This window comes from Heterodontus francisci, chromosome 3 (assembly GCF_036365525.1).
Source record: "Heterodontus francisci isolate sHetFra1 chromosome 3, sHetFra1.hap1, whole genome shotgun sequence".
Taxonomy (NCBI): domain Eukaryota; kingdom Metazoa; phylum Chordata; class Chondrichthyes; order Heterodontiformes; family Heterodontidae; genus Heterodontus; species Heterodontus francisci.
The window spans coordinates 61,516,357-61,534,250 of NC_090373.1; the positions used below are offsets into that span (position 1 = coordinate 61,516,357).

The 17,894-nt window shown below is 41.9% G+C and overlaps 1 protein-coding gene across 4 annotated transcripts in view; it reads right to left on the bottom strand.

Moving 5' to 3' along the window:
- rock2a (rho-associated, coiled-coil containing protein kinase 2a) overlaps nt 1–17,894 on the bottom strand; it is a 332,194-nt gene that overhangs the window by 175,467 nt on the left and 138,833 nt on the right. For all 4 annotated transcript variants that reach the window (XM_068022672.1, XM_068022681.1, XM_068022689.1 and 1 more), the window contains one exon: nt 28–119. In XM_068022672.1, the coding sequence (XP_067878773.1) occupies nt 28–119 (92 nt within the window). The remainder of the gene's footprint in view (nt 1–27; nt 120–17,894) is intronic.

The window sequence follows — 17,894 nt, forward strand, 5'->3', positions numbered from 1 at the left end:
TCAAAACACCATCAATAAGGTACTCACCATCACGAATGTTGTCCCATGTCCATTGATCATTTTTGAAGAAAGGGTGATGTTTGATTTCTTCCACTCCATTTCTCCCCAACCGCACCTCCCTGAACATTGAAATAAATTGGAGTAATGAGGATATCAAGACAAATCAAGGTGTTACTGCTACTCACGAAGAAATCCTCATAGGACAACACTTTTTATTGCTTCTTGATCTGTGCTAAATGCTGCTGCTTTTTGGTTAAGTAACAACATGGCCGTAATGCTGCATTCTGCCACGTGTGGAAAAGACCCATTTAAACACTAAAAACCTCATAGGGGGAGGCACTTGGAACACAGCCAACAAAACAGCTACCAGAACCTCAGAAGGTGCCAAACTATTGCAATATATTGGATTACCTCCAACTACTACTGAGATACTTAAATCGAGAATTTAATGTAAACCAATAACATATGAGAAACTATGAAACATCTTAATTCTGCACTTCAATGATTTACTTTCTACACTTAACATTACATTCTACAATGAAATAGTTATGTGCAAAAGAAATCTCTTTTTTTTTTAAAAAAGAAGTTTGTGCAGCTAATCAAAATAGTTCCAGTCTGAGATAATTAGCTACAAAATACTCTTTATAAAAAAATATAGGTTGCATTCCCTTATAGAATACTGAAAAATCTGCTGGAATGTATTCAGTCCCATGGGATTCAAATCTGAATTGCCAACTTGTAGATGTAACGTGAGCAGCTGTTATAAATATTTCCAGTCCTAAATTCAGTATAAACAGGAAACTATCCACACGTGGTAAAAGTGCTCCAGAGCTTTTTTTTTAAATCGATCTTTGAATTGCACATGACCTCAAATTTATTTGCCCCCCTCAAATATTAAAATCTGTTTTGCTTTTGCACACTATTTCAGAATCTGACACTTGCAAATTAACTATTTAATAACTATTTAACATTGTGTAAATGCTATTATTTCTAACTTTCCGATTTTCAGTTGTATGCAATAAACAGCAATACAGAACCTGCTTAGCATCCTGCAAAATGTATTTTCTATAACCTGTAAAAAAGTTTTATTTTTCACAGTGTTTGAGTACCATGGGCAATACTTTGTCTAAGCAGGTACTTTCATCTGTAAGCATGGATGCTGACAGCAGGTTACATGACTATCAGGGACATATGTCACAGTTCAAATTATCATGTTCTTGTCTAATATCTGCACATGTACACTTAAATATGAATCACTAATCAATGATAGGACTCTCAGGTAAGTTTTCTCCTCCCCTGCTGAAATTTACCAACTCATAAGAACACACCAGGGATCAAACTTGGTACATATGCTTCAATAATACAGCACGCAGTGATTCTACTCATTGAGGTAAGTTGGGTGCCTTTTCATAATGCTAATCCAACAGAGCAGAATTTGCTAGAGCAGAACATCTCACAGAATGCCTGGTTGGTTAGATTTTTCTCCTGCACCAGATTTTGCCCAGAATCGCTGCAAATGCAAGCTGCTAACAGGGCATCTGGGACCTTGGTCAATGATGGGACTAATAGTGTATCTGCTTAATCAATGGGTTTTAAGGATTGAAAAATAAACAGACTTAGGAGGAGGGTGAATTCAATATCAAATCAGGTACAGAAATAAAAATAAAAAGGAAACAAATAAAAATAGAAAATGCTGGAAATAATCAGGTCAGGCAAAATCGGTAGAGAGAAACAGTGAAAATTTCAGGTCATGACCTTTCATCAGAATTGGAAAATGTTACAGATTTTTAACAGGTTTTGAGCTAAGTGAGAGACAGGGAAGGAGAGAACAAAACAGAAGGTCTGTGTTAGGGTGGAAGGCAGAAGTGATTAAATGATAAAAAGGATGATGGTGGAGGGCAAAAGTGGGTAGAGGTGGAAGAAAAGATAAGTATAGAGGAGGTAAATGGCAATGGCACATAATACCAACAGCTGCTGTCCGAAAAAAATGTGAGCAGTGGATATGATCTGAAAATGCTGAACTAAATGCCAAGTCTGGAAGGCTGTAAAATGTCTCAATCAAAAGATGAAGTATTGTTCCACGGGTTTCCGCTGCGTTTCATTGGAACAATGTAGGAAGCTGAAGAGAGACGTCAGAATGGGAGTGGAGTAGAGAATTAAAATAACAGGGTCACGTTTGCAGACTGAATCGGGGTGTTCCGCAAAGCGATCACCCAATCTACGTTAGGTCTCCCCAATGCAGAAGAGACCATATCATGAGCAGCGAACACATTATACTAAATTGAGAGAGAGGAGAGCCAGAAAAAAAAATTAAAATTTGACATTTTTAAAATCTCCAACAGCAGCTTGTGGCAGTTCATAATTTTCATGGATCTCTTGCTTGCTACAACTTGCTAACTTATATGCAATTAAGAATTTACACTGTTCACACACTTAGTTTTTCAGCAAATTCTGGGCCAACAGAGTGCATAGTCAAACATCTTGAGCAAAAAGTGAAATATTATTCCGTTACAAGCACATTTTTTTTTGATAACAAAGAAGTTGCTTTTTCTCACTATTTGAAAACACAGTGGTACTCAAAACTCTTCTTCCATTCCCTGCCCCCATAAAAGTCATAACCCAATTTAGAGTCATAGAGAGATAGAGCAGGGAAACAGGCCCTTTGGCCCACCGAGTCTGCGCCGACCATCAACCGTCCATTTATACTAATCCTGCATTAATCCCATTTTCCCTCTCACATCCCCATCTTCCCTCAATTCTCCAACCACCTTACCTACACAAGGGGCAATTTTTACAATGGCCAATTTACCTATCAACCCATAAGTCTTTGGCACCCAGAACCCCGGTCGCTGGAGCTGTGAGGCTGCGGCGCTAACCACTGCGCCCCCCCATGTATTTGTAAAATGAATAGTTTGACTAGTGCTATACTTCTGAAAAAGTATTTCACAAATCTGCATGCTTGGGGAGGGAAAAAATAGATCAAGATGAGAGCAAGCCCAAGATGTATGATGATGTAAATTGCACCAAGGTGTATAATTTTAATGTGCGGCAAATACTCCCACGAAGTTTGTGCATCTTTAAAGTTCATTTAAAATGCAACAACTGACTTATACCAGAGTATAGATTTGGCTTTCAGTGATACTACATCACTACCCCATCGATGGGCGAGTAGCCCCTTAAGAGAAAATTATGCTTCTTCGAATAGTTAAATAATTGTACATGAGCTGCAATTTATCCCTTTACTGTGCCATGCAATTAAACTATAAGAGATTGCTCTTGAGGATGGAACTGCAGCATTTTTTCCCCATAAAAGGCGCTATGGAAAACAGCCGATTACCATTTGCTGTAAATTGCAAATTTACATACAGATGAATCAGCATCTGAAATTAATTTATACTCCCGAAGCACCCCCAAAAACAATCTAATGTATATTTACAAACATTTACCAGTCTTGTTGTTGTAATCTGATTGCAAAATTGACCCAGTGAAATTCCAAAAATTGACAGATTACTGGATTTAAAAGACTGACCACAAATTGAATAACATTTTAAAATTGATTTGTTTCATAACAGCTCCTCAAATCAATAAAACTTGCCTTTAAGTCCTTTACCCTATTAAACTAGTGGAGTCATGAAATATTGAAAAATGTTAAGTGCAGTCATATAAACAAAGGCATATTATAGTAATTACATGCTCAGCATTTGTCCAATATTTTTGATTGCACTTTAAGAAACAATTCAGTTAGTATTCCACTATTTTTAGATAAATAGTTGGAACTGGAAAACAGCTCATTTCAACTCAACTCAATATTTCGAAGCTGACTTCAAAATAAGTCCTGGCTCTTGTATCCCATTTCCCACTGTCACAAAAGTGCCGTGGTGTTTTGTTGAATATATTTTTTGAGGATTCATTTTCGAAAGATTGAAGAAATGTTAAACTTTGGGGTTTTCAAAGGGGGAGGCTACTTGACTTTGAAAAACAGTCTATGGAAATTTTCTTTTAAAGGGGCACTGAGAAGTCTTGAGGAAAACAAGTCTTTCCGGGAAACCACATGTCTTCCAGCTCAATAAACAAGAGAAAACTTTGGACACCCAGAGAAGTTGTTTACAAAGAACTGACAGGTCAAGACTGATGGTGGTCAAAAGGCTGACCCTCCTGTTATCGGTTTCGCTTTTGAACTGTCTTGAGTTAGGGTTGAAATGTATGAAAAGGGAGACAACTTCCAAGGAGAGAAGAGAATTCCCAAGGAAGCCGACCACAACCCAGCTCAGCTTTCCAGCACCTCTCTAAAAGACCCCGAGAAGTTCACTGTGTCAATTCATCTCGTCTCCTGTCTTTGAAAAGCCTGCTAAATTAATTCTCAACGCCGTCTGAAAAGAACGTTTTTTTTTAAATTCCCAATGACCAATCGACGTATACTCAGGGGCCAGACTGTATGCCAGTTTTGGAACACAACATATCTCATTGGCTGTTTCTTCAAGAATTCTTCAAGCAAGTATTCAGCCCAACTGTTTTCATTTGTCTCTAATAGAGCTCTAAAAACAAAAATCCCTTTACTTTCTGGTAAAGCGGTATGTGTGTGAGTGAGAGAGAGAGAGAGAGAGAGAGAGAGTGTGAGGGGCTAAGGTAAAAATTGAACTTTTATATTTCGATCTGTATGTTTATGCTTTACTTCATTACTGGTTAAGACTTGTTTTTTAATAAACTGATTAATTTATTCATAATTTTATTATTTATTAAAGAAACCTCATTGGTGTGTTTTATTCTGGGATAAAAACAGAGTTTATGATTGACCGTATCGGTAAGTGGGAAGAAATTTAAATATACGTTGTGACCTGTGGAGAAGTGCAACTAGAATAAACAGTGCACTCCTCCTGCCTCGGTTGTAACAACACAGATTGATTGCAATGCTACGTTCACAATAGGTTGTGTTGCTACACAATCAATTTTCCAAAGTGGGAAGAAAGACAACGACTCTAATTTATTCTCATAAAACTAAGTACAAAACAAAACCACAACATTGAAAATTATAGGAAATAAAATGGCGATTTTTGAACTTCGTTTGAAATTGGGTTAGGAATTGTAAAGCCCATGATAAAAGGGGGTTAAAATTGGATAACCCACAAAAAATGCCACAGGGATTATGATCCGGAATTAATCCATGTCCGTTCACTGTGGTGCAGGTAGGACACCAGATTTGTGTTGCTTGTTGTATTAAATGACTGCTGTGTGTATCCAGCTCTCTGCACGCTATTCATTGTCTGCACTTATTAACGGGGGTCTGTTAGGAGTGCTCAGCGCTACTTAAGGCCAGCCTGCTCCTCTTAAAGGGAGGTGCATTCCTGCTGGAATACATGCCGGGAGTATTTTCAAAAGTGCGCTGTCAAAGATTCAACACCGGTTGACCATGGAAGAGAGCATGCACCAAAGTTTTCAGAGGCTGCACTGGAGGTCTAGGAGGAAGGGGTGTAACAGATTTCCAGATTACTCCCAAGACGATACGCTAGTGAGTATAGAAATAGGAGAATACACTAGATGAAAGCGTGGCTGGAGAGATGGTGCAGGAAGGAGGGCTTCTGATTTCTGGGTAACAGAGGAGAGATATCCTCTATTCGAGGAGCTAGAGGCCTTCCAGACATATGCTCAGAAGGCAGTGTTTAGTACTGGTGGAGGTCAATGCCAGCAATATAGCTGCAAGAACATGGATGCAGTGCAGAAAACTGTTTAAAGATTTTACATGAGTTGTCAAAGTCAGTGAATTTAACTCAGTTTCGTAAAATTTGCCTTCCCCAATTTAGAACTTTTACTCCTGTTTTATCTTTGTCCTTTTCCATAATAATGCTACATCTAACTACATTATGGTGACCATCTCCAAAATGGTCACCCACTGCTACTTCATCCACTTGCCCAGCTTCATTTCCTGAGACGAAATCTAGAATTTCACTCTCTCTCGTTGGCCTTGTTACGCCCTAGCTAAAAAAGTTCTCTTGAATACAGTTCAAGAATTTTGTGCACTTGGTGCACTTCACATTTTTTGTATCCCGGCTGATATTAGGGCCGTTGAAATCCCCAACTATTATTCCATTATTGTTTTTGCACTCAGAAATTTGCCGACCTATTTGTTCTTCTATCTCCCGCTCACTATTTGGGAGTCTATAGTACACTCCTAATAGTGTGGCTGCCCCTTTTTTTTTTTATTATTTCTGAGCTCAAACCATATGGCCTCATTTGATGATTCTCTTAGCACATCATTCCTCCTCATAGCTGTAATTGATTCTTTAACCAATAATGCTACACCACCTCTCTATCTTGCCTGCAAACTCTATATCCAGGGATGTTGAGCTGCCATTTTTGTCCCTCTTTAAGCCAAGTTTCCGTTATTGCAATATCATGCTACCATGTGGTGCCCTCAGCTCATCGACTTTATTTGCTATATTCCTTGCATTTAAATAAATAACTTTTAACTGCCAAATTCCTGTGCTGTATACCTTTTAAACTTTGCTTCTTCTGTCTTTGAGTCATTTGCTAACTTTCTACCTCACGTTCCCTGCTCTGAAGTTGACCTATCTGAAACTGCCATCAGGTTTCCATCCCCCTGCCAATCTAGTTTAAACGATCCCCAACAGCACAAGCAAACCTTCCTGCAAGGATATTTGTCCCAGTCCTGTTCAGATGTAGACCGTCAGACTTGTACAGGTCCACCTTCCCCAGAAATGGCCCCAATGCCCCAGAAATCTGAAGCCCTCCTTCCTGCACCATCTCTCCAGCCACGCTTTCATCTAGTGTATTCTCCTATTTCTATACTCACTAGCGTATTGTCTTGGGAGTAATCTGGAAATGACTACCTTTGAGGTCCTGCTTGCTAATCTCTTTCCTAACTCCCTAAACTCAGCCTGCAGGACCTCATCCCTTTTTCTACCTACATCATTGGTACCAATGTGAACCACAACCTCCGGCTGTGCACCCTCGCCCTCTAGAATGCTCTGTAGCCGCTCGATGATATCCATGGCCCTTGCAACAGGGAGGCAACATACCATCCTGGAATCGCATCTGCGACAACAGAAGCGCCTGTCTGTTCCCCTAACTATAGAATCCCCTACCACTATTGCTCTCCTGTCTTTTCTCCTCCCTCCCTGCACAGCTGAGCCACCCATGGTGCTCCGACAATGACTGTCCCTGCACTCTCCAGAGGAACCCTCTCTTCTCTCTCTCATCGGTACTCAGAAGTGAATACCGGTTAGAAAGTGGGATGCCCTCCGGGGACTCCTGCACTTGTCCTTCTCATCTGTCTGGCAGCCACCCAGTCCTTCTCTACCTGCGCTCCACTTGAGCCTCCTCCCATCTTTCCTCATCTAAATTGATAGTCGTAACGCTCTTTTCTCTTTTCCCTCATTTGCTTGCCGAGCTTCCCCAAAAATGCATCTATACTAATCGCTTCAAACACTCCCTGTGGTAGTGAATTCCACATTCTCACCACTCTTTGGGTACAGAAGCTTTCTGAATTCCCTACTGGATTTCTTGGTGACTATCTTATATTGATGGTGTCTAGTTATGCTCTTACCCACAAGAGGTAACATTCTCTCTGTAACCACTCTATCAAAACCTTGTATAATTTTAGAGACCTCTGCTGGGTCACCACTCAGCCTTCTTTTTTTTTCAAAAGAACAGAGACCGAACCAGCCCATCAATCCTTTCCTGATATAGATACCCATGCATTTCTGGTATCATCCTTGTAAATCTTTTCTGTACCCTCTCGACTGTCTCTATATCTTTTCTATAACAGCGACCAGAACTACACGCAGTACTCTAAGCGTGGTCTAACCAAGGTTCGATACAGATTTAGCATAACTTCCCTACTTTTCAATTCTATTCCTCTAGAAATAAAGTCTATTGCTTGTTTTTTTTATGGCCTTGCTAACCTGCGGTGATTGGTGTATTTGTACTCAGATTTCTTTGTTCCTCTACCCCACCTAGACTTGCACCTTCCAAGTAATGTAACCTCCCTATACTTCCTATCAAAATGTACTACCTCACATTTATCCACGCTGACCTTCATTTGCTAATTATTTGCCCATTCTGCAAGTTTATTAATGCCCTCCTGTAATATGTTGCAATCTTCCTCAGTATTTAATATCCCCCCCCCCCCAATTTGGTATCATAGAAACACTATTTCTAAGTTTGTGTATGTAAATTGTGAACAGCAGTGGTCCCAGCACTGATCCTTGTGGAACACCACATCCCACCTTCTGCCACCGTGAATAGCTACCCTTTACTTCCACTCTCTGCTTTCTGACTTGAAGCCAGTTAGCAATCCAGTCTGCCACCTGTGCCTTGACTCCACATTCTCTGACCTTATTCATTAGTTATTATTGGGCACCTTATTGAAGGCCTTTTGAAAATCCAGATAAATTACATCCACTGCATTACCATTGTCTACTCTCGCTGTTACCGCAACAAATTCAATAAGGTTTGACAAGCAAGGTTTTTCCTTTTGAAATCCATGCTGACTATTCATCAGTATATTTTTTGTTAATAGATGTTCTTCTATTCTCTGCTTCAGTAGGTATTCCGCTATTTTGCCTACCACTGACGTTAAGCTGACTGATTTGTAATCCCTGGGCATGTTCTGCCCCCTTCTTAAATATAGGAATTGCATGAGTTATGCGACAGTTTTCAAGCACTACCCCTTTTTCTAATGAATTAAGTAGTATGTGTAGTAATATCTCACTATCTCTTCCCTATCTTCTTTTAAAATATGCGGATGTAATCCATTTGGACCAGGGGATGCAATGCATCCCTTTTTTATTTTAAATGTACTTATCTCATTGCTCATCTCACCATTGAATGTCATGTCTACCTGTTCTTTCTCCCTTGCAAACACCAAAGCAAAATAATTATTTAATATTTCTGCCATCTATCATTCCTGTGGCATTAGCCTTAATGGTCCAATTCCCACCACAGTCTTCCTATTTTTCTTGATGTGCCTGTAAAATATTTTACTATTTTGTTTTGTGTTTCCTTGATAATTTAATTTCCCAGTTCCTCCTTGCCTTCCTAAATGCACTTTTGACTTCTTTCCTAATCTCTTCATATTTTCTCTTATCATGCACTCCTCTGCTGTCTATGTGTCTTGCCTAATACTCAATTGTTCTCTTAGGTCTTTATTCATCCATAGTGTCTCACGGATGTTTAGCTTGTTCTTTCCTTTGAGCAAAATGTATTTTACCTGCACTCTGTTGAACAACATTTTTAGATGTTTCCCATTGTTGTTTGCCAATATTGGTGCTATTGATTTCTATTCTCAACCCCACAAAATCAGCTTTTCTCCAATCTATTAACCTGCTTTTCATCAATCTCTATCCTCTCTATCATCTAAAAGCCTATTATATTAAAGGTGACTGTTGCCTAGATGCTCCCCTACTTTTATTTTTCTTATCTGCTCTGGTTCATTTCCGATTAATAGATCCAGTAGCAAGTTTTCCCTTGTTGGGCTCTTTACATATTGGGTTAGAAAGGAGACCTGTACACATTGTAGGAACTCCATTTCCTTACCCCCTTTACCTACCTCTTCTGTCCAAATATCATCAGGGTAGTTGAAATCCCCATTACTTAATTCCCTCAATCTGCATATTTTTTTCCTCCACCTCCTTTCCATTATTAGGTGCTCTGTAGACTACACCAATGAATGTGATTGATCTTTTATTATCTTTTATCTCTATCTATATGCATTCTATTTTTGTCCTGTTGATAGCTGCGTCCCTTTTCTCTGCCATTGTTATCCCTAAGAAATACAGCTACTTCACCTCCCCTTTTCCCCCCCTTTATCTTTTTTTTTTTGATTCATTAATAGGATTTGGGCATCACTGGCCAGGCCAGCACATATTGCCCATCCCTAATTGCCCTTGAAAAGGTGGTGGAGAGCTGCCTTCTTGAACCGCTGCAGTCCATTTGGGGTATGTACACCCACAGTGCTGTTAGGGAGTTCCAGGATTTTGACCCAGCGACAGTGAAGGAACAGCGATATAGTTCCAAGTCAGGATGGTGTGTGACTTGGAGGGGAACTTGCAGGTGGTGGTGTTCCCATGCATTTGCTGCCCTTGTCCTTCTAGTTGGTAGAGGTCGCGGGTTTGGAAGGTGCTGTCGAAGGAGCCTAGGTGCATTGCTGCAGTGCATCTTGTAGAAGGTACACACTGCTGCCACTGTGCGTCGATGGTGGAGGGAGTGAATGTTTGTAGATGGGGTGTCGATCAAGTGGGCTGCTTTGTCCTGGATGGTGTCGAGCTTCTTGAGTGTTGTTGGAGCTGCACCCATCCAGGCAAGTGGACAGTATTCCATCACACTCCTGACTTGTGCCTTGTAAGATGGTGGACAGGCTTTGGGGAAGTCAGGGGATGAGTTACTCGTCGCAGGATTCCTAGCCTCTGACCTGCTCTCGTAGCCACGGTATTTATATGGCTACTCCAGTTCAGTTTCTGGTCAATGGTAGCCCCTGGGATGTTGATAGTGGGGGATTCAGCAATGGTAATGCCATTGAATGTCAAGGGGAGATGGTTAGATTCTCTCTTGTTGGAGATGGTCATTGCCTGGCATTTGTGTGGCGCAAATGTTACTTGCCACTTATCAGCCCAAGAATGGATATTGTCCAGGTCTTCTGCACTTCTATCCGGACTGCTTCAGTATCTGAGGAGTCATGAATGGTGCTGAACATTGTGCAATCATCAGCGAACATCCCCACTTCTGACCTTATGATTGAAGGAAGGTCATTGATGAAGCAGCTGAAGATGGTTGGGCCTAGGACACTACCCTGAGGAACTCCTGCAGTGATGTCCTGGGGCTCAGATGATTGACCTCCAACATCCACAACCATCTTCCTTTCCGCTAGGTATGACTCCAGCCAGTGGAGGGTAGTCCCCTTGATTCCCATTGACCTCAGTTTTGCTAGGGCACCTTGATGCCATACTCGGTCAAATGCTGCCTTGATGTCAAGGGCAGTCACTCTCACCTCAGCTCTTTTGTCCATGTTTGAACCAAGGCTGTAATGAGGTCAGGAGCTGAGTGGTCCTGGCGGAACCCAAACTGAGCGTCACCGAGCAGGTTATTGCTAAGCAAGTGACGCTTGATGACACTGTTGATGACACCTTCCATCACTTTACTGATGATTGACAGTAGGCTGATGGGGCGACAATTGGCCGGGTTGGACTTGTCCTGCTTTTTGTGTACAGGACATACCTGGGCAGTTTTCCACATTGCAGGGTAAATGCCAGTGTTGTAGCTGTACTGGAACAGCTTGGCTAGGAGAGCGGCAAGTTCTGGAGCACAGGTCTTCAGTATTATTGCCGGAATATTGTCAGGGCCCATAGCCTTTGCAGTATCCAGTGCCATTAGTCATTTCTTGATATCACGCGGAGTGAATCGAATTGGCTGAAGTCTGGCATCTGTGATGCTGGGGACTTCAGGAGGAGGCCGAGATGGATCATCAACTTGGCACTTCTGGCTGAAGATTGTTGCAAATGCTTCAGCCTTATCATTTGCACTGATGTGCTGGGCTCCCCCATCATTGAGGATGGGGATATTTGTGGAGCCACCTCCTCCAGTTAAATGTTTAATTGCCCACCACCATTCACGGCTGGATGTGGCAGGACTGCAGAACTTAGATCTGATCTGTTGGTTATGGGATCGCTTAGCTCCGTCTCTCTCATGCTACTTACGCAGTTTGGCACGCAGATAGTCCTGGGTTGTAGCTTCACCAGGTTGACACCTCATTTTGAGGTATGCCAGCTGCTGCTCCAGGCATGCCCTCCTGCACTCTTCATTGAACCAGGGTTGGTCTCCTGGCTTGATGGTTATGGTAGAGTGGGGATATGCCGAGCCATGAGGTTACAGATTGTGATCGAGTACAATTCTGCTGCTGCTGATGGCCCACAGCGCCTCAGATGCCCAGTTTTGCATTGCCAGATCTGTTCGAAATCTATCCCATTTAGCACGGTGGTAGTGCCACACAACACGATGGAGGGTATCCTCAATGTGAAGGCGGGACTTCGTCTCCACAAGGACCGTGCGGTCATGGACAGATGCATCTGCGGCAGGTAGATTGGTGAGGGCAAGGTCAAGTATGTTTTTCCCTCTTGTTGGTTCCCTCACCACCTGCCACATACCCAGTCTAGCAGATATGTCCTTTAGGACTCGGCCAGCTCAGTCAGTAGTGGTGTTACCGAGCCACTCTTGCTGATAGACATTGAAGTCCCCCACCCAGAGTACATTCTATGCCCTTGCCACCCTCAGTGCTTCCTCCAAGTGCTGTTCAACATGGAGGAGTACTGACACATCTGCTGAGGGAGGGCGGTAGGTGGTAATCAGCAGGAGGTTTCCTCGTCCATATTTGATCTGATACCATGAGACTTCATGGGGTCCAGAGTCCATGTTGAGGATTCCCAGGGCAACTCACTCCCAACTGTAGACCATTGTGCCACCACCTCTGGTGGGTCTGTCCTGCCGGTGGGACAGGATATACCCAGGGATGGTGATGGCAGTGTCTGGGACATTGTCTGTCAGGTATGATTCCGTGAGTATGACTATGTCAGGCTGTTGCTTGATTAGTCTGTGGGACAGCTCTCCCAACTTTGGCACAAGCCCCCAGATGTTACTAAGGAGGACTGTGCAAGGTCGACAGGGCTGGGTTTGCCATTGTCGTTTCCGGTGCCTAGGTCGATGCCAGGTGGTCCGTCCGGTTTCATACCTTTTGATTGACTTTGTAGCGGGTAGATACAACTGAGTGGCTTGCTACGCCATTTCAGAGGGCATGTAAGAGCCAACCAGGTAAGGACAGCAGATTTCCTTCCCTAAAGGACATTCGTGAACCAGATGGGTTTTTACAACAATCGACAATGGGTTCATGACCATCGTTAGACTAGCTTTTTAATTCCAGATTTATTAATTGAATTCAAATTCCACCTTTTGCTGTGGTGGGACTTGAACCCATGTCCCCAGAGCAATACCCTGGTTCACTGGGTTACTAGTCCAGTGACAACACCACTATGCCACCCCCTCCCCGTAAATATGTTATACCCTGAAAGTTTAATTCCCAGTTTTGATTTTCCTATCGCCATGTCTCAGTAATCTCTACTATGTCTGGTTGCTGTCAACGCATGACTGCCTCCAGCTCCCCTATTTTATAACAGACACTTTGTGCATTGCTGTATGGATATTCTTACTCATCAATAGGATTTCCTCTCTTTATGTTTAACCATCTTTTTAGACTCGTGTTCTATAACTCAACTTATTCCCTTACTATTAATTATCCTCTTTACTTTATTCTTTCCTATGCTCTCCTTCTCTGCTTTGTTTACATTTAGGCTGTTTATGTTTCTTGTCGAACCCTCTCCCCATCTTATTAGTAATGTTAATAACTTAGACGAAGAGACCGTGATTAAAGTATCTAAGTTTGCTGATGATACACAGCTGGGTGGGAATATCAGCTGGGAGGAGGACGCAAAGACGCTGCAAAGAGGTAGGTGAGTGGGCAACAAGATGACAGATGGAGTATAATGTGGGGAAGTGCATGGTTATTCACTTTGGTATTAAGAATACAAAAGCAGAATATTTTTTTTTTTTAAAGGCATGGAACTTTTAAATGTTAATGTTCAGAGACATTTGGGTACACTCGTACAAGGAAGACAAGAAAGTTAGCATGCAGGTACAGCAAGCAATTAGGAAGGCAAATGGCATGTTGACCTTTATTGCAAGTGGATTGGAGTACAAAAAGAAGAAAGTCTTGCTACAATTGTAGAGGGATTTGGTGAGACCACACCTAGAGTACTGTGCGCAGTTTTGGTCTCCATATCTAAGGAAGGACATACTTGTCTTGGAAGTAGTACAGCAAAGGTTCACTAGATTGGTTCCTGGGTTGAGAGGGTTGTCCTATGTTGGTTGAGTAAAGGTTGAGTAAATTGGGCCCTTACTTTCTGGAATTTAGAAGAATGAGAGGTGATCTCATTGAAATGTACAAGATTCTGAAGGGGCTTGACAAGGCAGACACTGAGCATCTGTTTCCACTGATTAGGGAATCCAGAACACAGTGGGACAAGTCTCAGGATAAGGGGGGCTATAATTTAGGATTGAGATGAGGAGAAATTTATTCAAAGGGTTGTGAATTTTTGGAATTCTCTACCCCAGTGGGTTGTAGATGCTCCATTGTGGAATATATTTAAGGCTGAGATAGACAAATGTTGTGTCACTCAGGGAATCAAGGGATATGGGGAATGGGCGGAAAAATGGAGTTGAAAAATGGAATGAAGATTAGCCATACTGAACAGTGGAGCCAGTTCAAGGGATTGTATGGTCTACTCCTGCTCCTATTTCTTCTGTTTTTAAAGTTTTGCCACCTCACTACTTATCCTATCCGCTAGGACACGGGTCCCACCCCAGTTCAGGTGGAGCCCAACCCATCAGTACAGCTCCTTCCTGTCCCAGAACTGGTGCCAGTGTCTCATGAAATGGAACCCCTCTTGCACACACCAGCCACTTGTCATTTCTCCTGATCTGTCTGCTCCTATGCCAATTTGCATGTGGCTCAGGCAATAATCCAGAGATCCTGCTTTTAATTTAGAGCCTAACTCCTGATACTCTTTCAGCAGGACCTCCTCCCTGTTCCTTTCTATGTCATTTGTTCCAGTGTTACCCTCCCTCTTTCCAAGTTCCAAGTTAGCAAGACCGGGGATGACATCCTTGCAGGGATATTTGCTAATGCTGTTGGAGAGGGTTTAAACTAAATTGTCAGGGGGTTGGGAACCTCAGAGAGAGCTCAGATTGGAGGGAAGCAAAACTGGTAACAGGAAGTAGAGAAGTAGGAAGCGAAATTGGAAGGCAGACGAGATGAAGGCAAACATCAAATAGGATCAGAATGAGGAATAACATTAAGACTAAGTTAAGGGCACGCTATCTGAGTGCACGCAGCATTCGTAACAAGGTAGATGATTTGAAAGCACAAATATAGGTAAATGGGTATGATTTAATTGCCATTACTGAGATGTGGTTACAAGGATGACCAGGACTGGGAACTGAATATTCAGGGATATTTGTCATTTAGGAGGGATAGACAGAGGGAAAAAGGAGGTGAAGTAACACTGTTAATAAGGGACGTGATCAATACATTACTGAGAGAGGATCTTAGATCGAAGGAGCAAAACATAGAATCAGTTAGGTGGAGCTAAAAAAAACAGCATGAAGCAGCAAACATTGGTGGGAATTGTTTATAGGCCACTAAACTGTAGTGGTAATGTTGGGCACGGTAAAAATCAGGAAATTAGAGCTGCATGTAGCATGGGCAATACAGTAATAATGGGAGTCTTCAATTTCCATATAGATTGGGTAAACCTAATTAAAACTAATGCTGTGGCAGATGAATTCCTTGAGTGTGTACGAGATGGGTTTCTGGAGCAGTATGAAGAACCAATTAGGGATCGGTCTATTTTAGATTTAGTATTATGTAATGAGAAAGGGCTAATTAATAACCTTGCTGTAAAGGAGCCATTAGGAAACAGTGACCACAATACGATAGAGTTCTACATTAAGTTTGAAAGATACAGTTCATTCTGAAACTTGGGTCTTAAATCTGAACAAATGAAACTATGAAGGTATGAGGGGCACGTTGGCTATGGTGGACTGGGAAAATACATTAAAAGATTTGATGGTGGACAGGCAATAGCCAGTATTTAGAGAAGTATTAGACAGTTTACAACAAATATACATTCCTCTAATACACATAAACCCAACAGGAAAGATGAATCAACCATGGCTAACAGAAGAAGTTAAGGATTGCATTAGGTCAAAGGAAGTGGCTTATAAGGTCGCCAGAAAAAGCAGTAAGCCCGAGGATTGGGAGCAATTAAGAGTCCAACAAAGAAGGACCAAGAAACTGATGAAGGGAAAAGAGATGATGAATATAAGATAGTTAGAAACCAAAGGTAGACTGTAAAATCCTCTTTAGGTATCTGAAAAGGAAATGATTAGCAAGGACAAATGTGTGTCCATTGCAGGCGGAGACGGGAGAGTTTGTGGTGGAGAATGAGAAAATGGTGGAGAGACTAAACAATTACTTTATGTCTGTCTTCACGGACGAAGACACAGAAAATCTCCCAGAAATACCTGGGAACCAAGGGACTTGTAAAAATGAGGAACTGAAAGAATTTACTATCAATAAAGAGGTAGCACTCGAAAAATTAATTGGATTCAAAGTTGATAAATCCCCTGGACCAGATGAGCAACATCCCAGAGTATTGAAGGAGGTGGCTATAGACATAGTGGATGCATGGGTGGTTAACTTTCAAAATTCTAGATTCTGGGAGGGTTCCTGCAGACTGGAAAGTAGCAAATGTAACCCCACTATTTAAGAAGGGAGTGAGAGAAAACGGAGAACTACAGACCTGTTAGTTTGGCTTCAGTAGTAGGAAAAATGTTAAAATCTATTATACAGGATGAGATAACTGGACACTTGGACAATAATGATATGATTGGGCAGAGTTAACATAGATCAGTGAAAGGGAAATCATGTTTGACAAAACTGTTAAGAGTGTTTTCAGGATGTTACTGGTAACATAGATAAAGGAGAACCAGTGGATGTGGTGTATTTGGATTTTCAGAAGGCTTTTGATAAGGTCCGATACAGGAGGTTAGTAAACAAAATTAGAGCACTTGGAATTGGGGGAGAATATACTGCAATGGATTGAGAATTGGTTAACAGGCAGCAGACAGAGAGTAGGAATAAATGAGTCATTCTCAGGATGTTACTAGTGGGGTACCACAAGGATCAGTGCTTGGGCCATAGCTGTTCACCATCTATATAAATGATTTGCACATGGGGATCAATTGTAATATTTCCAAATTAGCAGATGACACAAAACTAGGAGGGAATGTAAGTTGTGAGGAGGATGCAAGGAGGCATCAAGGGAACTTGGACAGGCTAAGTGAATGGGCAAGAACATGGCAGATGGAATATAATGTGAATAAGTGTGAAGTGATCCATTTTAGTAGAAAAAACAAAGGCAGAGTATTTCTTAAATGGAGAGGGGTTGGGAAGTGTTGATGTCCAAAGGGACATGGGTGTCCTTGTTCATGAGTCACTAAAAGCTGTGTGCAGGTGCAGCAAGCAATTAAGGCAGCAAATGGTATGTTGGCCTTCATTGCAAGAGGATTTGAGTACAGGAGTAAAGATGTATTGCTCCAATTGTATAAAGCCTTGGTGAGACCACACCTGGAGTATTGTGTACAGTTTTGGTCTCCTTATCTAAGGAAGGATATACTTGCCATAGAAGGAGTGCAATGGAGGTTCACCAGACTAGTCCCTGGGGTGGCAGGATTGTCTTATGAGGAGAGATTGCAGAAACTGGACCTCTATTCTATCGAGTTCCGAAGAATGAGAGGTTATCTCATTGAAACTTACAAAATTCTTACAGGGCGTGACAAGGTAGATATGGATAGGATGTTTCCTCCGGCTGGTGAGTCCAGAACAAGGGGACACAGTCTCAGAATAAGGGGCAGGCCATTTAAGATTGAGAAGAGGAGGAATTTCTTTAGAAGATGGTGAATCTGTGGAATTCTCTACCCCAGAAGGCTGTGGAAGCTCAATCTGAGCATGTTCAAGGCAGAAATCGATAGATTTCTGGATTCTAATGAAATCAAGGGATATGGGGGAAAAATGGTATAGAGGTAGATGATCAGCCATGACCTGTTTGAATAGCAGTGCAGACTCAATGGGCCAATTGGCCTACTCCTGCTCCTATTTCCTATGATCCTCTCCAGCCACCATGAGATATCCCTTACTATAGCACCAGATAGGCAACACACCCTTCAGGATTCTTGTTCTTGGCTACAGAGGACACTATCTATCCACCTAATTA